At 46.7% G+C, this 24,529-nt stretch overlaps 1 protein-coding gene across 1 annotated transcript in view; it reads left to right on the top strand.

The window, feature by feature from the left end:
* The window catches only part of ZNF592 (zinc finger protein 592), a 32,271-nt gene that overhangs the window by 1,447 nt on the left and 6,295 nt on the right, over positions 1–24,529 (top strand). Inside the window, exons 2-7 of the mRNA XM_060689448.2 lie at positions 8,039–10,407; positions 16,994–17,172; positions 18,467–18,643; positions 20,290–20,449; positions 22,675–22,944; positions 24,133–24,245. Of these exons, the coding sequence (XP_060545431.2) occupies positions 8,047–10,407; positions 16,994–17,172; positions 18,467–18,643; positions 20,290–20,449; positions 22,675–22,944; positions 24,133–24,245 (3,260 nt within the window). The 5' untranslated portion in view covers positions 8,039–8,046. The remainder of the gene's footprint in view (positions 1–8,038; positions 10,408–16,993; positions 17,173–18,466; positions 18,644–20,289; positions 20,450–22,674; positions 22,945–24,132; positions 24,246–24,529) is intronic.

Below are 24,529 nucleotides of genomic sequence, written 5' to 3'. Positions count from 1 at the left end.
CCCCCATGTTCGTGCACTGCAGCCCCAGCCCATCCCCCTCATCCCATGCTGAAATGCATTTCTAACCAGGACCCCCGTTTGCAACCCCCCCTCCCATGCCCCAGCCCATCCCCCTCATCCCATGCTGAAATGCATTTCTAACCAGGAACCCCCGTTTGCAACCCCCCCCTCCCATGCCCCAGCCCATCCCCCTCATCCCATGCTGAAATGCATTTCTAACCAGGACCCCCGTTTGCAAACCCCCCATGTTCGTGCACTGCAGCCCCAGCCCATCCCCCTCATCCCATGCTGAAATGCATTTCTAACCAGGACCCCCGTTTGCAAACCCCTCCTCCCATGCCCCAGCCCATCCCCCTCATCCCATGCTGAAATGCATTTCTAACCAGGAACCCCCGTGTGTGCGTGCATCACAGCCTCTTCTCCTGCCATACACTTGTATCGCGCCACCTCGGTCAGCTGTGGCTCCGATGGGCATCGCTTTGCTTCCGCCTCCTTTAACGGCCTGCTATCTGCAGAAGATCAAGAACAGTTTGCAGACGGCATTGGCCCATTTGGCGCGCACCGAGGTGTACTGATGGTTACCCACACTGATCCGATGGCCTGTTTAGGCCACCCAACTCCCAGCGGGCTCTGGCCAAGGCGGATTTGGCCAAGGAAAGCCATGCCCTCATCCAGACTTCCAGCTCTGTAGAGGGGAAACCCCAGGGGAGCTGTCCATATTCGGCTTGTTCTTGTCCCCCTGTTTTCTTTTTCAACCCAAGTCATCTTTTATTCAATGTTTCTCTCTTTCTGCTCATAGTAAATATGCTGGAATACTCCTTCCGATTTAGTGCATGGCGTTTTAGAGCTGCAGCCTCTAATGTTTATGTGGGCTTAGCAGAGGAACAAGAGACCACGATAATTGTGGAGTGGTTTTTTTTCCTGCCCCCATAAAGGGAACTTGTTATGTAATGGACTTCAGTTCGCAGGCTGCAAAGCTTTTCACATCAACTAGTAGAAAATAACTTGGAAGAGGCCAACCTCCCTCCCTTCCAACATCAACTGAAATCTTCTCAGAGTTCTTGTATTTCTGCAGAAAGATCAGTTAGATCTGATGGAATATGAAATCTTGTAAACAGTGCTGGGTTTTCCTTTATTTGCCTTCCAGCTGTTGAAATGAACCACTGTTTTCTTAGCTCAATGCATTTGCACACAGCATAGGACTATTATTAATCTATGTTAGGTAGCTGCATTATATTATCCCAGTATGTGCGATATCAATCGTAGGTGAGGATGTACATGAGGCTAAGATGGTCTGCAATCTGAACTACAGTTTGGGAACTCATGAACTGATTGTACTGGTTAAGGTGCTGCCCTAGAAACCAGGAAACGGTGAATTCTAGTCCCGCCTTAGGCATAAAAAAAGTTGGCAGGATGACTTTGGGCCAGTACCTGTTTCTCAACCCAACCTACCTCACAGGGTTGTTATTGTGGGGAAAATAGGAGGAGGAAGGAGTATTAGGTATGTTCACCTCCTTGAGTTACTTATTAATCCAACCCTCTGCTCAAGCAGAAAACCCTCAACCATTTCAGACAAATGGTTGTCCAATTTATTCTTAAAACCTCCATTGTTGGAGCGCCCACAGCTTCTGGAGGCAAGTTGTTCCACTGATTAATTCTTCTAAATGTTCATTGTCCCTTGCTCCCAAGTAAGTAGATTAAAGCACAGGGGCATATTATATTTATATCACTATTTTTCTGGGTAGTCGGAGGAAGTGCTTGTTGTGAGTTTCCAAGCAGATCACCCCTTCATTGGTAGAACATATCCAGATGTGTTCAACTTCAGCAAGGTGGCATTATCACAGTTTTCATGTGATTGTCACAGGAAGACAGACTCATGCAGCAGAAGGACCTTTGTCTAAAATACGCTGACCCTATTTACATATCACCGTAAGCGATGATTTATGGAACAAGCTATCATGATTTGGATTGTATATCATGGCAAGCAGTAAACCACAGTTCAGGAGCACAATGGTTGGCTCACACAGCATAGTGAAGCAAAACAGATCTGAATCCAGCAATAGGCAAAAAGTGTAAGGAAATATCTTTACTCTTGGCTGCTGGTGAATTCAGCTTTAAAAATAAACCCGAAACGCTTCTGAACAAGGAATGTTTCTCCTGTTTACGATTTTATCCTTGAACTGGTCCTTTTAGATTTGTGTTGATAAAATATTATCTACCACAAAGCAGTCCTTCACTAGGCAGCACTTTTTCATGTTTCCAGCCTCCTCCTGGATGAGATTTGTTGTATTTTTCGGCCCTTCTGTTGTTGAGGGGAAATTGGCAAATGGTGAGAAATGCTTGGGTTCACACAAATTGTGAGCTATAATGTGGTTTGTTTGTTTTTGGTGGTTTTAGGTTGATGTTGAAATTACCCCATTATGGATTAGTGCGTAATGTGCAGCCCATTATGGCCTGTTCATCAAATTGCACTTATAAAATCTTAAGCTTTATGCGAACACAATCAGAAAGTGAAGATGGCTAGTGTTTATTTAAAAAACAACAACAACAACAACAACGCTGTGATGTTTCTGCATCATTTGCTATTCGGTGTTTTCCTTCCCTCTTACATTTGACAGTATCAAATCTCTGTTGCTGCTTCACCTGAAAATTCTCTATAAAAACAAACAATTTCACACGTGAAACTCTAAGCCCGATGGAGATTTTTAAAACCAGCTTATCTGGCATGAATGCATCGATGAAGTTGTTCCATCCATTTCTTGTGGGGCTCAGTTGTGGGGGAAGGAATTGGTGTCTCCTCTTGCTGGGCCATAGGCGTTGTTTGTTTGTTTTGGGCAATCCATAAACTCTGTTCAATTTTGCACTGGATTTCATGAGTCTTATTTGATAGGTGGGAAACTATAGAGTCCCTACAGAGTGATAAGAAAACTCTCCTGGCAGAACAAATATCATCAGCCGCCCTGATTCTTCGGAGAAAGGCGGAATATAAATCGAACTAATAAATAAATATAATAAGAATGAGCTGGGATTCTTTGGTAGGGTGCTCGAAAGCCCCAGCTTCATCAGAAGCATCTCCAGGCAGGATAGGGAACCGTTAACCGTTTGAATATTCAGAAAACTACTCCTTCTGACTCGAGTTCCTGCATCACATTAAGCTGTGGTTTGTTTTAAACATCGTTCACTGAAAATAACAACCACTACATGTTAATGAGTCTGTATGTGCAAAGTTGTGCACACACAACTCCAGAGGTTGAGGGTGCCCCATCACTGGAGGTTTGTAAGAAGAGGCTGTTTTGTCTAAAACGGTATAGAGCAGGGGTCTCCAACCTTGGCAACTTTTAAGACTTGTGGACTTCAACTCCATGGTTGAACTCTGGGAGTTGAAGTCCACAAGTCTTAAAGTTGCCAAGGTTGGAGACCCCTGGTATAGAGTCTCTTGCTTGATCAGGAGGTTGGACTAGAAGACCCCTCCCCCCCCAAGATCCCTTCCAACTCTGTGATTCTGTATATCTGGGTTGACACAACATGCTGATCTAAAATCAAACAGACTGCATGGTAACTATGGCTTAGTGAAAGGGCGAGACTCCCTGAGTAGCCACCCTGAGACTTTTTAGACGGATTTATTTCCCCTCCTCAATTTCAGAATTTAGGAAACACGGGAGAATATACAGTTACAGGAGTGGGGTAGAGCCCAGCTGCAGATGTGCATATTCAGAAATACAGTTAATGACCATTGGGATCCATGAAATCAAAATTGGTTTAAGTTTTGGAGTGGACTTGGGATCTTTATTTATTTATTCGTATCCTGCCTTTGTTATTTTTGCAAATAACAAAGGTGTGGCAGACATATCCGATACACCAGAGGTCTTCAAACTTGGCAGCTTTAAGAGTTGTGGACTACAACTCCCAGAATTCTCCAGCCAGCATAGCTGGGAATTCTGGGAGTTGAAGTCCACAAGTCTTAAAGCTGCCAAGTTTGAGGACCCCTGCAATACACCTCCCTCCTCCGGTTTTCCCCAAAACAACAACCTTGAGAAGTGGATTGGGCTGAGAGAGAGAGAGACACAGACCCAAAACTCATCCAGCTGGCTTTGTTCATTTGTTAAGATTCAGGTGATGTTTTTTTTTTTTTCAACTGCATCGACCAGAGTTTGGTGGGAAAGTGGAAGACGGGATGCTGACTCCCTCCTCAGCCTTTCTGATATTCGCATAAAAGCTGCATTACCTCTGATATTAATGACAAGATTAGCAATCGAGGGATTTTTTTATTTTCTTTTTTTTTTTTTACAGTAAATGAAATGTGAGACGCAGAAAGACAGGAGCTTTAAATCGCTGGCACCCTGTCCTGCAGGATGCTCAGGTTTTAAGTCTTCCCTTCTCACCCATTAGGAGTGGGGGAAAAGGTCTTCCTTGGGCCTCCGGGGGATATCATCCCGCTGAGTTAGTGGTGATAATGAAAATTTCAAAACAAGAGAAAGTTTAAAGCTCTCTCTCTCTCCATTAGGCAGAATGCTGAGGGCTCATTTCCTCCCTCCCTCCCTCCCTCCCTCCCTCCCTTCCTGTTTTCTTTCTTTCTTTTTAATTTTTAGAATCCCAACTCGGTTGTTTAGTGATTGCCTGGCATGAAGTGAAACCTTAAGCGTGCCCTTCCAGCGCCTGGTGAGTTCGCAACAAGAAAATGGAAGACTTCCTTGTTCCTGTGCGCGGTCAGCGTTGACCGTTCCGGAAGGAAGGTCGCAGAGGCTGGATGGCTGTCCAAGACCTTTGTACTGTACCATCCAGGGCCGAAGATTTTTTTTTTTTAACTTGTTTTGTTTTGGTTTTTTCCCCCTGCGCATGCAACCCCGGGGAAGATCAAGCGTCCCCATTGTTTCGCAGCCCTCTGGCAGCCGAGAGGGAATTTGCTCTGATGCAGATTTTGGCAGGGCTTCCCTCGTGGCTTGCGCCCAACTGCCAAAAGTCAGTTGTGTACGCAACTCACACTTCGCTTTCTTCACTCCTTCGCTTTGGCCCAAACCAGCAACGAAAAAGTTGCGGACGTGTGGGTTAATGATAGGAAAGGAGGGAGGGGGGGTGTTTAAACTGGGAGATGTCTGTTGTAATGGAAAGAGAAAATTTCTGTCGCTCTTAGCAACAGAAATTTTGGATTCCATTGTGGTCGTAAGTCGAGAACTACTTGTACTTCCGTTCCCCTTTTCCGTTATGGAAGTGACTTTTGCTTCGCTCCCATTTTATGACTTTTCTTGACGCAGTTGTTGTGAATCTGGCTTCCCCATTGTCTTTGCTGGTCTGAAGGTCCCAAAAAGGGATCACGTGACCCCGGGACACTGCAACCGTCATAAATATGAATCCGTGGCCAAGCGTGTCTGAATTTCGCTCACATGACCGTAGGGATGCCGCAACGGTCGTCATTGTGAAAAACGGTCGTTAAGTCCCTTTTTTTTGAATGCCGTTGTAACTTCGAACGGTCACTAAACAAAGAGTTATAAGTCGAGGACCTCCTATATAATGCAGCAATCTACCCTTCTACGGGAAAATTTCCAGCGTCAGTCTCTGCTGCTCACATCTCCCAGCCATGTTTACGTCCTCATTGAAAAAGAGATGCTTCAGGAGCTTGCTTGGCAATGTGGAGAGAGGTCATCTTATGGTCCTTGTTTCCCATCCTTCTCAGATGGGCCAACTCACCACGGCCGACTCGCTGCTGGATAAGTTGCCACGGCCAACACGCCATGGGACAGTTGTAGAAGGGAATGGGAATGGGAATAGAATAGAATAGAATAGAATAGAATAGAATAGAATAGAATAGAATAGAATAGAATAGAATAGAATTTTTTATTGGCCAAGTAATAATAATAATTATTAATTATTAAATAATAATTAAATAATTAATTGGTTTAATAATAATTAAACCAATTTGGCTCATCAGTTAAGATCTTCAGCATAAAATTTAGACAATTTGAAAATTTATGCCAGCCCGGCTTGGTGAAACAGAAAGGTCTTAAGTGCACGACGGAAAGTACGGAGATCTGGGATCATTCATATCCCTGGGGGTATCTTGTTCCAAAGGGTAGGTGCCCCCACAGAGAAGGCTCTCCCCCTGGGAACCACCAGTCGATATTGCTTTAGTGACGGCACCCTGAGAAGGCCCACTCTGTGGGAGTGTACTAGTTGGTGGGAGGTTATCGGTTGCAGAAGGTGGTCTCGTATGGAGGGGCTGGGGCGCATGCATGGAGACGTATATCCATGTGTGGGGACGTGCGCACATACGGGGGGATGCGCATGTGCAGGGTTGCTCGCATTGCATTTTGGGGGTCCGGGCACGCATGCTTGCATTCGTGCGTGCAAGCACACTTCGGGCACTTAGCACCAAAAAGGTTAACCATCACTGCGCTAATGCAACGCTGTCCTACCTTGGCAACTAAGACTTGTGTACTTCAACTCCCAGAATTTCACAGGTCTTAAAAGTCCACAGGTCTCGAAGTTGCCATGGTTGGACACCCTTCTTCTAATGTGTCCTCCTGGCTGGGGAATTGAAGCCCACCCGTCTTAAAAGCTGTTTAGCTTGAAAAAGACTGCCGAATAAAACAATTTTTTATTGTGGCGGAGTTCAAGTTTTAGTAGGCTGGAATCCGGTGCCTCTAATGAAGCAGATTTTAATGTGCATGCTAAACCAACAACAAATAAACTATATTATAGCCCTGCAGGATACGGGGGGGAGTAGTCAACAGTTGGTAGTTTATCATCTTCATTCTCCAGTTACAAGATAGAGGCAGTTAGTTTCCCTGAAAACAATTTGAAGTGTGGGAGCAATTCTCCTAAACCAGGATTCGATGCTAATAGCCCTACCAGCTGGCAGTTATAGGGATTGAAAGCCGGCGTATCTGGAAGGTATCGGGTAGGGAACATTTTTGCTAAAATACGAGAGCTGATAATGCAGCTCTTGACTCCCTAGAACTCGCATCTGTCCGGGTTGCTTTCAACCCCAAGACGCTATACCAAAGGTGCTTTGTCAAAGGGCAACCGGAGTTTGTTTTCCCTTGAAGACGTTTCGCTTCTCATCCAAGAAGCTTCTTCAGTTCTGGCTGAATAGTGGAGGATGGAAGGATTTATACTCCTTGCAGACAGCTGGTCATTTGCAGCCTTTTAGAGAGTCTTTGAGGCCACTTGGAGGTTTAATCTGTATCCTCAGTTGTCCCAGAGGTGCTTTTTCAAGAGGCAACTGGACTTTCTGGTTTTTCATTGAAGATGTTTCGCTTCTCATCCAAGCAGCTTCTTCAGTTCTGGCTGAATGGTGGAGAATGGAAGGATTTATATTCCTTGCAGCCATCTGGTTGTTAGCACCCTCTCAGAGAGTCATTCAAACTTTATCTGTGCCCTCAGGGTCACCTGAATAGTGCAAATGGGCGTGTGGAGCCTAAAATGCTATACAGGTAGTCCTTAACATACGACCACAATTGAGCCCCCAATTCCTGTTGCTAAGCAATAGTTGTCAAGTCAGTGAGTTAAATGAGTTTTGCCGCATTTTGCGAATTTGCTTGCCATAGTTATGAAACAAAACGCACTTAGTTAAGTTAGTAACATGGCGGTTAAGTGAACCTGGCTTCTCTGTTGACTTTGCTTGGCAGAAGATCCCAAAAGGGGATGACACAATCCCGGGACGCTGCAAACATTATAATTTATATATTTATATTTATTATAATTTATATATATTTTAATTGTTTTTTAATATTTGTATTTTATGTTTTTTAATTCTGGCTGTACACCGCCCTGAGTCCTCAGGGAGAAGGACAGTATATAAATTTAAAATAAATAAATAAATAAATAAATATGAGCCAGTTACCAAGGGGTCCAAATTTTGATCACACGACCACAAGGATGCTACAGTGGTTGTAAGTGTGAAAAACGGTCATAAGTCACTTTTTTTAAAGTGCCGTTGTAACTTCGAACTTAAGGAATGGTTGTAAGTCAAGGACTGCCTGTATTTGTAGGAAATGTACATTCCCAGTGTCACTTCTGACGGACTTTTTTTGATTTGTAGTTTTCATCATGGGGGACATGAAAACTCCCGACTTCGATGACCTGCTGGCTGCTTTCGACATTCCTGACCCAACCAGCCTTGACGCCAAGGAAGCCATCCAGACAGCCAGCGAGGAGAACGACAACCACCTTAAGCAGACGGGCATCGGCATAGACGAAAACGCCGCTTTGTCCCATGCCGCCCCTCCGGCTTCCGACGTTCCTGTCGTGAGCGTCATTGTGAAAAACACTTGTCGCCAGGAGTCATTCGAGGCAGAAAAGGATGGCAACCACCTCGCACCGGGCCTGTTGCACAACGGATTCCGCGGCTCGGATCTGCCACTGGAGACTCACGGCTATAGGAAATTCGATTCGACGTTTGTCAATGGGGACGGCTTGAGGAACTACCCGGAGAAGTTGGAACCAGCCAAATCGGAGCCTTTACCGACTTTTAGTCAGTTCAGTCCCATCTCCAGCCCGGAGCCGGACGACGTCCTCAAAGAAAACAGTATTGTGGACAAACCTAAACTTGCCCAAACTCCTTATTTCCCACCCCATCCCATGTATATCCCATCGGGATCGTCCGTGTTAGATTTGCTCAGTAGGACCCTGCCGGAGCCGGAATTCAGTAGGTTTATATCCACTGGCCCATCGCTGCTAGATCTCTTAAGTAAGAAACTGCCCGAACCAGAGCTGAGTATGTTTGATCAATATTGTAAAAGAGATCCAAAGATCGACATACACGGCCTTCAGGAGAACAGGGCCGATGTCGCCACCAAGAGAGAGCGTGACAAAAGCCCAGAGAAATGTGACGGGGCTGACAAAGATCTCACGGACACCCACGGTTCCTTTGGTGAAGGGCTTCCTCTTGGCAACTTCCATGGCAATAACCTGGGGGAAGGTAAAGGTTCTGTGCCCGAGATGACCTTCTCTTCCTCCGTCCCACCTCGCCAGCGTCTCAAGCCCACTCACTCCAAGCTGTCCTCTTGCGTCGCTGCCCTGGTAGCCCTCCAGGCCAAAAAGGTGGCGGGTATATCCAAGGAGGATCAGGTGAATGTGACCAGAGAGCCTCCCGCCTCCTTTAAGGATGGCATGAAGGGGAGCCCCAAAATGCCCAAATCGCCCAAGAGCCCCAGGAGCCCGCTGGAAATAGTGAGAAAGGTCAACAAGCAGCCCGACTCTCCTCGGAGCGTGTGTAGCGACAGCAGCGGCAAAGGTTCTCCTTCGGTGGCCACTGGCTCCCCTCCGGCCATTCCCAAAGTCCGGATCAAGACCATCAAAACCTCTTCGGGGGAAATTAAAAGGATGGTCACGAGAATCTTGCCCGAAGCAGACGACCTGGGCAAATCTCCTCACGATTCGCCTGCGGATGGCTCAATGGTCGAATCCTTCCCTTCTCCAGAAGCAGCCTCTTCCCTGGAAGCCGAGCCGGGCAAGGATTTTGCAAAAGCAACCACCCCGGAACCAAATTTAGCCAGCCCCCAAATCAACCCTTTGATTTCAGACATTCCCTTAAGCGACATCCCCAGTGCGTCGCACTTGGCCAACAGCGGGATGACGAAAGTAGGCCTTGTGGGACAGCCGTTGGGCAAAAAGCAGCAGCCGGGCACCGCAGCCCAGCTCTGCAACCCCGCCAGCCTCCTCCCCAAGGCTGTGCACCTGGCCAATCTCAACCTGGTGCCCCACAGCGTGGCCGCATCGGTGGCGGCCAGGTCCAACGTGCAGCGGCGGGGCCAGTCCCAACCGACCCAGGTGACCGTGCCGCTGATGCAGCAGGTCAAGAAGACCGCCCCCCTCGTGGTCGAGGCATTCAACAAAGTGTTGCACGGTGCCAACCCAGTGCCAATCTACACACCCAACCTCAGCCCTCCCCTCGAGAGCAGTATTCACGTTCCTGCTGCTGGCTATGGCTGCCTGGAATGTGGGGATTCGTTTGCCTTAGAAAAAAGCCTGACGCAACATTACAGCCGGAGGAGCGTGCATATCGAAGTCATGTGCACCCAGTGTTCGGCCACACTGCTGTTCTTCAACAAGTGCAGCTTGCTCAAACACGCCCGGGATCACAAGAGCAAAGGCTTCATCATGCAGTGTTCGCAACTCTTCATGAAACCCATTAACGTAGACCAAATGTTCTCACCGTCCCCCACCAGCTCGTCGGCCTCGTCGAGCCCGCCCACCGCACGGCTGTCCTCTCTGCCCCAGAAGCCCTGCGCGGCCCCAGGAAGTGGGGCGGGCAGCACGAGCGCTACCCAGCCGGCCCTGCCTCTGTACACAGACCCTTTGAGACTTATTCGTTATGGATTAAAGTGTTTTGAATGTAATAAACAGGCCTTGGACTATATCGCCCTAGCAGCACACTATCAGAGGACATCGGACGATAATGAGGGCCTGGTAAGTCATGTTCGGAGCTCCGAGTTAATTCCTCTCACCCACCCACCCTTTCGGTTTCTTATCACTGGGAAAGGACCACCAGCACATACAGGTAGTCCTCAATTTACCACTGCAACTGAGCCTGAAATTTCGGTTGCTGAGTGAGACATTTGTTTGCCTCATTTTACGATCTTTCTTGCCGCATTTGCTGGCAACAGCCGTTGGTGGCGCAGTGGGTAGAACGGAGTATTGCATTCGGCTGCTGACTGCGGACTGCCAGCCGTTCGGCAGTCCGAGCCTCACCGGATCGAGGTTGACTCAGACTTCCATCCTTCCGAGGTCAGTGAAATGAGGACCCAGATTGTTGGGGGCAAGAGGCTGGCGTTGTAAACTGCCCAGAGAGGTTATGGTAAAGCACTTATGAAATGGTATAGAAGTCTTAAGTGCTGTTGCTAAGGAGGGAGGGAGGGAGGAAGGAAGAGTCAACCTTGAGCCAGTCAGAATCAAACTCCTGGCAGTGGGCAGAATTAGTCTGTAATACTGCATTCTAACTACCGGGAAGGGAGGGAGGAAGGGAGGGAGGGAGGAAAGGAAGGAAGGGAGGGAGGAAGGCTGAGTCAACCTTGAGCCAGTCAGAATCAAACTCCTGGCAGTGGGCAGAATTAGTCTGTAATACTGCATTCTAACTACCGGGAAGGGAGGGAGGAAGGGAGGGAGGGAGGAAAGGAAGGAAGGGAGGGAGGAAAATGAAAGAAGGAAGGAAGGCTGAGTCAACCTTGAGCCAGTCAGACTCGAACTCTTGGCAGTGGGCAGAGTTAGTCTCTAATACTGCATTCTAACCACTGGGAAGGAAGGGTGGAAGGGAGGGAGGAAAAGGAAGGAAGGAAGGAAGGCTGAGTCAACCTTGAGCCAGTCAGACTCGAACTCTTGGCAGTGGGCAGAGTTAGTCTCTAATACTGCATTCTAACCACTGGGAAGGAAGGAAGGGTGGAAGGGAGGGAGAAAAGGAAGGAAGGAAGGAAGGAAAGCTGAGTCAACCTTGAGCCAGTCAGACTCGAACTCCTGGCAGTGGGCAGAATTAGTCTGTAATGCTCACCAGAAGGTCGCAAAAGATTATCACATGACTTCGGGACCCTGCAATTGTCATAAATTTGAACCCTTTGCTAACCATCCAAATTTTGATCACGTGACCATGGGGATGCTGTCATGGTCTTAAGTGTGAACAGGGATCATAAAGTCACCTTTTCCAGCACCATCGTAACTTTGGAACAGTCGCTAAACGAACTGTTGTAAGTCGAGGACTATCTACCTTAAGCCCGGAAGGGTAAAAAATAAAAATGTGCACTTTTACAAGAAAGGAGATGAATTTCCAGGTGTGATCTAGTGTACCTATTGTGGATGGATCTGAATTTGGCTTTAATGCTATTTAGCGCAGCTGTTCATGACGTGATTCCGTTTGTTCTAGAAAACAGCTGCCCTGCAGCCCCTCCTGTGCCGTTGGGTTTCGCGTGGAAGCCTTTCCGAGTTTTATTTCGTGTTTTTGTGCCGACCCTCCTCAATATATATTTGGGAGAGGGGGAGAAAAAAAGGGCGAACTCGTTTAGCGCAATCCATAGATAACGGAGTTAGCCAACAACGGAAAGCGTCCGGAGCGCCGATGCTCATGAAAAAAACAGGCAGCCTTCCTCGCTAAGGCCCCAAGAACTACAGCTGACATAAATCAGCAGCCCCTCCCACCCTCGAGTTGTCAGTTTGCAGGGTGGTTGTGAGTCGGCCCCTTTGCATTTGTTGCTTCCTTTTCAGCGAAACCTTCAGGTGACGGGTTCCGATGGTTTTGACCAATTTCCTGTTCGTGCTTGAGTGTGCACCTTGAAAGTTAACCTCTTGGTGGAAAGCGGGCTTCAATTAGCTGTGCAAATGTGTGGGGCTCGCGTGCAACTCCTTTCCCGCCCTGTTTCCCCCCCCCTCCAGTCCCCCCCTCCCCCCCGTCTGCGTAGCAGTTCAATGTTATAATTGTGGCCTCGCTGAGGCTAATCAGCTTCAAGAACGCCGTCGTTTACAGGAAGAGCCAAGAGCCCGTATTGCGATTCTTCAGAAATTTGTACAAATGAGGTTAAAAACGACAGGGAGGCAAAACAGTAAGAGACCCCGTGACTCAGTGGCTTTCGATCGAAAGGTCGGCACTTCAGCGGTTCGAGTCCCTAGTGCTGCGTAACGGGGTGAGCTCCCGTGACTTGTCCCAGCTTCTGCCAACCTAACAGCTCGAAAGCAGGTAAAAAATGCAAGTAGAAAAATAGGGACCACCTTTGGTGGGAAGGTAACAGTATTCCGTGTGCCTTTGGCATTGAGTCATGTCGACCACGGAGACGTCTTCGGACAGCGCTGGCTCTTCGGCTTTGAAACGGAGATGAGCACCGCCCCCTAGAGTCGGGAACGACTAGCACATGTTTGCGAGGGGAACCTTTACCTTTAAGGCAAAATGAGCATTACAGCCAAATGGGTGTTGGCGAACAATCCAAATTCTGTATAGAATAAGTAGGGGAGATCACAAGGCTGAAGATTTCCGTTGCAGCTGTATAGGTAGTCCTCGGCTTACAACCGTTCGTTTAGTGACCGTTCAAAGTTACGATGGCACTGGAAAAAAATGACATATGGTTGTTCCTTATAGTTACGGCCTTTCCAGCATTCCCCACAGTCACGTGATCAAAATTCAGACGCTTGGTATCTTGGTTCATACTTATGACGGTCGCGGTGCCTTGGGGTCACGTGATCCCCCTTTTGCCACCTTCAGACAAGCAAAGTCAATGGGGAAGCCCAGATCCACTTAACAACCGGGTTCCTAACTTGTCGGCTGCAGCGATTTCGCTTAACAACCGTGGGAAGAAAAATCGTAAAATGAAGGCAAAACTTACTTAACAAACATCTCACTCAGCAACAGAAATTGGAGGCTCGGTTACTGTCGTAAGTCGGGGACTACCTGTAAGACACCGAGAAGGGAGCACTCCTAATGGAGTGAAGCTGCTTAAAACGTTTCCAGCCTATTCGGTTGAGACACCGGCGTACTGATTTAAATCGGTACGTTTGTCCATGAATTTTTAAAAAAAAAAAAAACATTTAAAGGGTCTTTCATAGATCTTCATTTAAATGGTTAAGAGAACAATTAGGAATAGACTGTTTGTTCCCCAGGCCTGACATTTATAGCAACTTTATGGGAAAATGCAGATGGCCGTGTTGGCATAGGACTATATGTGATATCCTGAGGAACGGCTGAACATCTGTCTTTTGTCTTCTTCCCTCCCTTGAAGCTCCTACATCTGGGAAGCTCCAGATCCTTAGAAGCTGCAGCCTTGAAGGCTGTTTCACTCCCACGTTTCGTTTCGTTTTGTTTTCCCTTTTCTCTTTTCCTCTGCTTCAGTCCAGAGGGCTTTTCATATCTCATCTGGTGAAGGATTGGGAGCTGGAGCATTCATCGGCGACCCTTCCAGTTGGCGCAAAGACAGATTTTAAACGCTGTTGCTTTTACACATAGTCCTCGATTTACAACCGTTCGTTCAGTGGCCGTTTCAAAGTTACGACAGCACTGGGGAAAAAAATGACCTGGGACCATTGTTTCCACACTTATGACTGTTGCGGCATCCCCATGGTCACGTGACTTACATCCAGATGCTTGATACCGACTGATACCAATTATGACGGCTGCAGCGTCCCATGTTACGTGATCCCCTCTTGCAACCTGTTGGCAAGCAAAGCCGACGGGGAAAGCAGATTCGCTGAACAAACTGCAGCGATTCACTTAACAACCGTGGTAGGGGAGCTCGTAAAACGGGGCAAAACGCACTTAACAGATCTCTCCCTCGGCAACAGAAATTCGGGGTACAATTGCGGTCATAAGTCGAGGAATTCCTGTACTGTGATGGGCAGGCAGCTGCCACTCGGTGGGACAGCGTGGGTTGTCTGTGTATGGAGTAAGGGGACTTACGCCCTTTTGCATTTGGGCAAAAATACAGTGACCCCAGAACTTAGCTACTACCCCAGGACCATGCAGTGAAGAAGTCTTGTCAATCTGAAGGTCTCGGGCGGGAAGACAACTTGTGGTAGAAATGCTTATGAGCCTCCTTTGTACAATTTGGAAAGCTGTATTCATTCTGAAATTTAGAAAACGATGGGGTAGGAAGGGGAGATGGTGCTGCGTGCAAATGCCCTTGATTTAATCCATGCTACACAACAGTGTAAAAAAGGACGTAAAATGTAAGAAGTTTTTACATTTTGCAGTTAAAGGACGTAAAAGGGACACGGTGGCTCAGTGGCTAAGACGCTGAGCTTGTCGATCGAAAGGTCGGCAGTTCAGCGGTTCGAATCCCTAGCGCCGCGTAACGGGGTGAGCTCCCGTGACTTGTCCCAGCTTCTGCCAACCTAGCAGTTCGAAAGCAGGTAAAAAATGCAAGTAGAAAAACAGGGACCACCTTTGGTGGGAAGGTAACAGCGTTCCATGCGCCTTTGGCATTGAGTCATGCTGGTCACATGACCACGGAGACGTCTTCGGACAGCGCTGGCTCTTCGGCTTTGAAACAGAGATGAGCACCGCCCCCTAGAGTCGGGAACGACTAGCACATATGTGCGAGGGGAACCTTTACCTTTACACAACAGTGTATGTGTTGACTTTCTAATAGCAGCCGTCGGGGAGCTTGCAATAAAATCTACAGTGAAAAAATAAATACAAAGGGACAAAATAACGCCATAAATTTGAACAATCTGCTCGAAGCATCGCAAAGGAAAAACAGCAGAGCTAGAGCAAAACAAGCCACACATTTCGAACTGGCTTTAAGGAATGTTTCTTGTGCGTTGGGCTGTATTTTTTGTTAGGTTTTAGCCAAGCCAGTTTTAGCCTGTTGCTATTTTGTCTAGGGAAATGTTCTATGCAACCTTTATTTGGGGAGGGTTTGGTTTATCAGCCGGCTTTGGTGGGCAAAGGAACTGAAACACGTCAATAATGCATCGTAAGATTATTGCAGCAAAGTACAAGAAAGAATTAAGTGTTCTGGGATTTTTAAAAAAAAAAAAACCACCAGTGATACGGTAGCAAAAACAATAGAAAGCTAGATATGTTTTGGAGAGTATTGCAGAACTCGGGATGGGGGGGGTTATGTTGACTTTTCACTTCCCCCACCCAAAAAAAAATGTTATTAATGTTCCGCAGGTTAAATAGATATTACATAACTACACCCTTACTCCGAAGATTGTTTAGGCAGCCAGTCAATCGAAATACCAATTTACAACAATGTCAATGAAAGGGTAATTTCAGCAGATAATTCTCCGGCTGATTATTCTGCCCTTAAACTCCGGGCTGGCAGGATCACTTTGTATTTGGGTTATCATTGTCATGCATTCCCCTTCCCCTGTCAAGGTTAACATTAAATATCTGATTAAACAGATAGGGTTTTTTTTTTTTTCCTCATCCCAGACATACAGAGTGGTAGGGAAGAAGTGTGTTTGCTCTCGAGGGGCATAAACAGATATATAGGCAGCTTTGGCATTTATTCAGAGAAGGGAAAACTTCCCCTAATAAATTGGGAGTTCTCATCTACCTCTCTGAACCGGGCACGTTTTCATGCAGTTTGGGAACACAAAAAAAATGGCAGTCAGAAGTTTTATTTCCAAGTCTTATCTTGCAGCAGACTATTTAACAGGCAGGGTAGGATTTTTTGGTCAAACAAGGAAGTGGTTTTTCAAGCATCTCCCGGCAGGGTGAATAAAAATGGATGATTTTTTTTTAAAAAAAAAATTGGATTTTTAAAAAAATTAAATGGGTTTTTAAAAATTTAAATCAGATTTTTTTTCATTTAAATCAGATTTTTTTATTTAAATCAAATTTATTTTAAATAAATGCTTTTGGAATAAAAATCTATCTCAACTAGTTTTCTATTTAAGATACATTAATAATTTAGTTTATTCAGCGTGAATTAGAGCTTAGTTACGTAGCATGAAGCTGTATATTCTGCAGTGTTTACATTTTTTGGTAAACTCATTCAATGAATCCAAGCTCTGCAAGCTGAGATAACCTGCACTGCATCGATCCATTCACACCCAGCAGAGATGACAGTTGCTCTTTGAAAATTACGATTTGAATCGAGTTGATTTAAATCGTGATTTAAATCGATGTGATTTAAATCAAATCCACCCTGTCTCCCGCCTTCATGTAGAAGTCTGAAGGTAACAACTCCGCCAGCCAGCAAGGGCCTGCTGGTGGATAGCTACCATTCTGGTGATCTCTTGGTGATCTCTGAGCTTGCAGACCTTTCATTATCCACAGTCTAGCCCTGATGATGTTACCTAGTCCGGTAATGAAATGTCTGCAAGAAAACAACCAAGCTCAAAAGAGCACCAAGGATCTCTCATTTCAACCCTGAACTAGAAATGCTCTCATCTCTTGGAGCTAGCATCCCATAGGGATAGCCGAATAAGACCTGGAGTCTCCCTCTAGGACAGTTCCCCAAATCTTGGCAACTTTAAGCTAGGTGGACTTCCACTCCCAGAATTCCCTCCCCCCCCCCAAGCCGGCGGTGCAAATCAGTCAATCAAGGTTGCCTCTCTGTTTCCTCTCTCCTAGACATGCCAAGTGTGTCAGATGCTGCTGCCGAACAAATGCAGTTATTGTGCTCATCAAAGAATCCACACCCATAAATCTCCCTATTGCTGCCCTGAGTGCGGGGCCATTTGCCGGTCAGCCTACTTCCAAACCCACGTCAAAGAGAACTGCCTGCATTACTCCCGCAAAGTCGGTTACAGGTCAGTGCTAAGTCCGAGGAGGAGGAACCCGGGGGTGGGGGGTGGGGGAGTGGGGAAGCAAGATGCTGTTTTATGCATTTAAAAAGAGGAAAAAACCAGAGAGAAGGACCTCAATTCTTCCTCTCTCCTCCCCTGGAACTTTTAAGGACCCTTTGCAGAGACACATTCTAGAGCCGTGATGGCAAACCTATGGCACGGGGGCCAGAGGCATCGCCAGCTGCTCTTCTGCTCTTCGTGGGCACTGGAGCGCCAGAAAACGGCCAAAGAAACAGGCTGTTTCTGGGCCTTTTTTCAGGCCGAAAACAGCCCAAAAAACAGCCTGGAAATGGCCCCAAAAATGGACAAAAAACAGGCATGCTCACCGGCGAGCTGATGTTCAGGTTTCCCATGCTCTGGCACACGCACATGCCCGCGCATTCCAATTTGGGCACTCGGTGCCGAAAAGGTTTGCCATCACTGTTCTAGAGCAGGGGTGGGCAAATATGGCCCTTTTATGACCGGTGGACTTCAACTCCCAGAATTCCTGAACCAGCTTGGCTGTCTCAGGAATTCTGGGAATTGAAGTCCACAGGTCGTAAAAGGGCCACAGTTGCCCACCCCTGCTCTAGAGCCAAGATGCAAGAAAGTTGGCTTTAAAAAAAAAAATTCTCCAAATGACTGAGCTTTTTGGGGCAGATTGCAGGAGCCTCGCTTAAGGATCCATTCCTATATTTTTTCAGTAGTGATACTGACTTATCTTCAATTTATCTATTTTTTTAGCTGACCACAACTAGAAGAAACTTCAGGGTAGTTCCGTCACAGGTGATTTTGCCAGCCTTAACACCTGTGAAAAGGGGCTTTTGCTTACATTTTTCATCAGCTGACTTTCTCAGAAACCCCCGATGTTGCAGCGAGCGAACCATGTCTCACAGTTACTCGTTTGTGGCAAATGAAAGTTCTTTTCTCCTGGTGCAGGAATGGCCAGCAGAGAAGAAGGAGCAAGGCTTAATTAACTCAGATTAATCTTTTCGGTCTGGCTGCTTTTCCGGCTTCAGAGAATTGATACGGTGGGGTGGATCTCATTGTTTCCTTCCCTCTTACTCCAACTGGCCATATCTCACCCTCTGATGTCGAGTCATCATCTGCAGAAAGCTATCTAGGTTGCTATCCTCCAACTGGTGAACATTCACGGATTCTTCACGGATGATCCAGTAAAGTAAATCTGGGCCTGTTCCCCATCTCCTGACTTATGTCTAGAAATGATACTGGCAGATGTTGTGCCTCCACCTGAGTGTCGTCCTCTCCTCCTCTCCAGGTGCAGCCACTGCGGTGTGGTTTTCATGTCCCAGGCTATGCTGAAAGTCCACATTCACGAGAAGCACTGCGAAGTCTTCCACAAGTGTTCGTTTTGCCCCATGGCCTTCAAGTCTGCAGACAGCACCACCGCACACATTAACAGCCAGCACCCTGCAGAGCCTCACAAGACATCTCAGTAAGTGGTCTGCCCCGGATCCGTGGGCTTGTTTTTTTTCCCATCATTCTACAGTTCTGGAGTTTCTTTGCCTCCTTCATCTGAGCCATGGTGGCGCAATGGTTAGAATGCAGTATTACAGATTAACTCTGCCCGCTGCCAGGAGTTCGATTCTGACTGGCTCAAGGTTGATTCAGCCTGCCTGCCTGCCTGCCTGCCTGCCTGCCTGCCTGCCTTCCTTCCTTCCTTCCTTCCTTCCTTCCTTCCTTCCTTCCTTCCTTCCTTCCCAGTGATTAGAATGCAGTATTACGGACTAACTCTGCCCACTGCCAGGAGTTCAATTCAGACTGGCTCAAGGTTGACTATGCCTTCCTTCTTTCCTCCCTCCCTCCCTCCAAGTGGTTAGAATGCAATATTACAAACTAATTCTGCCCACTACCAGGAGTTCGATTCAGACTGGCTCAAGGTTGACTCAGCCTTCCTTCCTTCCTTCCTTCCTTCCTTCCTTCCTTCCTTCCTTCCTTCCTTCCTTCCTTCCTTCCTCCCCAGTGGTTAGAATGCAGTATTACAGACTAATTCTGCCCACCACCAGGAGTTCAATTCTGACCGGCTCAAGGTTGACTCAGCCTTCCTTCCTTCCGAGGTTGGTCAAATGGGGACCCAGATTGTTGGGGTCAGTATGTAAACATCTGGGTACCCCAAATGTTTTGTGATTGGATCCAAAGTGCATATGCCTATTGGCACTCGATTTAACATAAATTATGATTATTATGGTTTGTCTCACTGTCCACCAGATGTTTATACTAGGTTTGGCACCTATTGAGTCCAAGGACCTGGGACAGACAGATGTTGTTTGATGGTGTTAAAGGTATCCTCTCAGGGTATAAGGTGTTCTGAGTAAAGCTGCCTTTTGCAATTGACCGACGGTGAATTTGTCAATGCCAATGGTGACCAGAGGTTTTAGAATTGCACCGAGTGCGCCTATGAGTATTGGTGCTGTCTTTCCTTTCTTTTGCTACACAACCACATCTGCCTATCCCAGGAAGGACTCAGCAGATCAGGGTGGATAAAAATCAATGATTTTTTTAAAAAAAATAAAAAAAAATGAGATTTTTTTAATTTAAATCGGATTTTTTTTATTTAAATCGGATTTTTTTTATTTTTATCGAATTTATTTTAATAAAAAACTTTTGGGGTAAAAATCTATCGTAAAATAGTTTTCTGTTTAAGATACATAAATAATTTAGTTTATTCAGCATGAAATGGAGCTTAGTTATGTAGCATGAGGCTGTATATTCTGCAACACTGGGACTATCGGTGAGTCAACAGTGGGTCAAAGGAGTAGCAGAGATGACAGTTGCTCTTTAAAAATTATGATTTAAATCGAGTTGATTTAAATCAAGCCTTTTTACTAGTGATTTAAGTCATGATTTAAATTGTGATTTAAATCAACTCGATTTAAATCAAATCCACCCTGCAGCAGATAGATGAAAGTGGCAAATCCAGTCTAAACATTTCTTTAAAAAAAATTTACGATGATGATGATGATGATGATTTAAATGTATCGGTTGCCCAACTCCAGCGGCCTCTCAAGTATTGGTCTGTTTGCTTTCCCTGATTCATTCGTTCACGAAGGTTTCTCATTTTTCCACATCCGACTGTCCCAGGGTGATCTACAAATGTTCCTGCGAGACGGTCTTCAACAAGAAGAGACTTCTGCAAGAGCACTTCCAGCAAAACGCCAACCGGCTGATGGTGGGCGTATTTAAGTGCCCACAGTGCCCACTGGTGTATATGCAGAAGCTGCAGTTAATGCAGCATGTCAAGGTACGTAGTCAGGCTCATCCCTTGGAAACTCTTGGGCTGCCTTTTAACTTCCCCACATCTGACTGACATTTCCTCCTCGGCAGCCTCTCCTCCTATTTGCCTCTCTGAAGGTTTAGGTTGCTTAACTGTAATTTAAATGTCAACCACAATTGACTGGATTAAAGTTGCAGAGCACAGTGGCTGAGTTGGCACAGCCTGCTAGTCTAGACCAGATGCATTACAACTTAGTACAACCAGGACAGTGTCCTAAAATCACCTTACTTACCTACCTACCTACCTATTTACTTACTTACTTACTTACTTATTTATTAAGAACCTTGGTGGCGCAGTGGTTAGAATGCAGTACTGCAGGCTACTTCTGCTGACTGCTGGCTGCCTGCAGTTTGGCAGTTCAAATCTCACCAGGCTCAAGGTTGACTCAGCCTTCCCTCTTTCCAAGGTGGCTAAAAGGAGGAGCCAGATTGTTGGGGGCAATAGGCTAACTCTAAACCGCTTAGAGAGGGCTGTAAAAGCACTGTGAAGCAGTATATAAGTCTAAGTGCTATTCCTTCCTTCCTTCCTTCCTTCCTTCCTTCCTTCCTTCCTTCCTTCCTTCCTTCCTTCCTTCCTTCCTTCCTTCCCAGTGGTTAGAATGCAGTATTGCAAGCTGACTGCCCACAGTCAGGAGTTCAAGCCTCACCAGACCCAAGGTTGACTCAGCCTTCCATCCTTCCAAAGTGGGTAAAATGAGGACCCAGATTGTTGGGGGCCATAGGCTGACTCTGTAAACAGCTTAGAGAGGGCTGTAAAACACTGTGAAGCAGTATATAAGTCTAAGTGCTTTTCCTTCCTTCCTTCCTTCCTTCCTTCCTTCCTTCCTTCCTTCCTTCCTTCCTTCCTTCCTTCCTTCCTTCCTTCCTTCCTTCCTTCCTTCCTTCCTTCCTTCCCAGTGGTTAAAATGCAGTATTGCAAGCTAACTGCCCACAGTCAGGAGTTCAAGCCTCACCGGGCCCAAGGTTGACTCAGCCTTCCATCCTTCCAAAGTGGGTAAAATGTGGGCCCAGATTGTTGGGGGGTAAGAGGCTGACTCTGTAAACCGCTTAGAGAGGGCTTTAAAGCCCTGTGAAACGGTATATAAGTCTAAGTGCTATTGCAATTTATTTATTTATTTAACATCTCTGTGTCAGCAGCCTGCAATTTATAAATCTCACCCTCGTTGCCCTCAAAACGCCCTTCAATTCTCTGCATTTGTGATGGATCTTGAACAGGGAGTTACCAATTAGAGCTGGGTGTTACGATCATATGATGCATATATTGTGCCAACTGTCCTGATTCCCGGGCCGGTTCTGGACCCAGTTCAAAGTTCTGGATGACCTTTTAAATCAGAGGTCTCCAAACTTTAAGACTTGTGCGCTTCAACTTCCAGCCAGCAGAGTTGAAGGCCACCAGTCTTAAAAGTTGTCAAGTTTGGAAGATTTCAGATTTAAAAGATCATCCAGAACTTTGAACCTGGGTTCAGAAATCAGGACACTTGGCACAATATATGCGTAATACGGTCATAACACCCAACTCTAGTGTTCTGACCCAGCTCCCCAAACACGACAAACCCTCTGTAGTTAAATCAATGATTCCTTTATTAGGAGCACCGGCAACCCCGGCAAAAGGTTTCTCTCTCACCGCAGGCTAACATGTCTGTCCTGCAGGGGAGATGAATAGTTGTCTGCCACATCTATTCATCTCTGCCCCCTGCCTTTTATCCCCAGAGATAGGGTGGGGCTTCGCTAGCAGCGGTGGCTCTTCCGTCCCAAGGACCGGCCCATAGATTTCCACTGCTCTCCTCTCCTCTGCCTTCTGTGCATCCGTACATCAGGCACTGGACCCAGCTGTTCTTCCTCTTCCTCATCAGCCACCTCCAGACCTGGGGGCTGTTGACTCTCCATCTGAGGGCTGATGGACAGCCCAGGCTCCGCCTCTGTCTCTCTCTCTCTCTCTCTCTCTGCCAGCTCCATTCCCTTTTCCCCCCTCGGAGCTCTCAGGTTGCCTTGTCGCTGGCCCTGACTCCCACCCCTCCTCCTCCTCTCATTCGGCTGCTGGAGGGGCCAGCGGCTGGTCAAGATGATAGATCTAGAAATAGAGAGGCTACTGACATCCTCAGCAATTCGTTGCTGGCTGGGTCGTTCCACACTCCGGCCTTTCCGTGTGGATCTGCTTGCTAACTGAGCTCGATTCCTTGACTTTTGTACTAGAGCATGCACGGAGTCCCGGAAAATCCCGAGAATTTCACCAGCGCTCGGCAGAAGGTTGAGACGACCACTACGAGCAGTCCCGTCCTTCCCACGTCCAAGGAACTGTCCATCGTCAACGGTACTTCTCAGCCGACCTCTTTGCCCACGAAAGGCGTAAGCCCGGAATCCAAGCCGAAGTCCAAAACGGGCAGTTGGACTTGCCGGGTGTGCTCGCAGTGGATCCCCGATCGTGAAACTTACGTGTCCCACATGAGGAAAAGCCACGGAAAGGTAAACCGGCCTTCCTGAAGCGTAGGAGCATTTGGACTTTCTCCCCGTCGTTTTAATACGGTTGCGTCTTCCTCACTTCGTAGCAATGCCGTGGAAACGGGAATGAGGAGAAGATGCCTGCTTGTATTCTTCCCCTTTCTTCTGGTTATTTTATGCTGTTATTTTATGTTATATTTATGATATTTTAACAGAATACAGTATTAAGTGTTGTTTTTATTTCTTTCTTCCTCTTTCTCCTAGTTGTTTTATTTATTTCATATGGCATGACAAAATACAGCATTAAGGGTCATTTTTATTTTCGGTACTTATGCTGAATGCCTTTGGAGATTCTCAAGTCCCCAAGTTGCTTTTTTTCAAGAAGCAACTGGACTTCCTTGTTTTTCTTTGAAAAAGGTTTCGCTTCTCATCCAAGAAACTTCTTCAGCTCTGACCGGATGGTGGGGAATGGAAGGATTTCCTCAGGGTGACACAGAAAAATCTCCAAGTGGCCTCAACGACTCTCTAAAAGGATGCAAATGACCAGCTGTCTGCAAGGAATATAAATCCTTCCATTCTCCACCATCCAGTCAGAGCTGAAGAAGCTTCTGGGATGAGAAGCGAAATGTCTTCAAGGAAAAACAAGAAAGTATAAATCCTTCCATTCCCCACCATCCAGTCAGAACTGAAGAAGCTTCTTTCCCTCTGCATAAACAGAGGGATAGAATCAGGATCACGTGAAGTATTAATACCACTTTATATTGCCTTGGTAAGAGGATTAGGGGACTGGAGGCTAAAACATAGAGAATGGTTGGTGGAATTGGGTCTGTCTAGTTTAATGAAAAGAAGGACTAAGGGTGACAGGATAGCAGTCTTCTAATATTTGAGGGGCTCCTACAAAGACGAGGGGGGTCAACCTATTCTCCAAAGCACCAAAAGGCAGGACAAGAAGCAATGGGTGGAAACTAATCAAAGAGAGAGAACTAAGGAGAAATTTCCTGACAGTTAGAACAATTAATCCATGGAACGACTTGCCTCCAGAAGTTGTGAATGCTCCAACACTGGAAGTTTTTAAGAAGAGATTGGATAACCATTTGTCTGAAGTGGTGTAGAGTTTCCTGCCTGGGCAGGGGGTTGGACTAGAAGACCTCTAAGGCCCCTTCCAACTCTTGTCTTTCTATTTCTAAACTGACTCTTCCGATCCCCTTGCAGAACATGAAGAGGTTTCCCTGCCGGCAGTGCGAGAGGTCATTCGGTGCCTCCAACAGTCTGCACAGACACGTTCGCAATAATCACGACACAGCAAAGAAACTGTACCCTTGCTGGTGAGTCCGAGAGGGAAGAAACGGTCCTTGCACGCATCACAGGGTCTTGCCTGGTCCTGCCTGTTCGACTGAGGGATCACATGCTATTTACCGTGGATCGTTTTCGTTTCCAGGAGATCCCGCGATGATATCACCGTGTGTTCCTAATAATGGAAGCATTCTAACTACCTCTGGAGGAACTACGATGCGTTCCGTGTGCGCTCGCCCTATTTCAATGGGAGCTGCAGCTCTTTCCGCTTAACTTAATGAGCCCTGGTGACGTAGTGGTTAGAATGCAGTTGTCA

The sequence above is a fragment of the Pantherophis guttatus genome, chromosome 13, assembly GCF_059756535.1.
Source record: "Pantherophis guttatus breed Tessera chromosome 13, ASM5975653v1, whole genome shotgun sequence".
Classification (NCBI taxonomy): Eukaryota; Metazoa; Chordata; class Lepidosauria; order Squamata; family Colubridae; genus Pantherophis; species Pantherophis guttatus.
The sequence above is the reverse complement of the archived record's forward strand: the minus strand, read 5'-3'. Positions and strand labels throughout refer to the sequence as shown.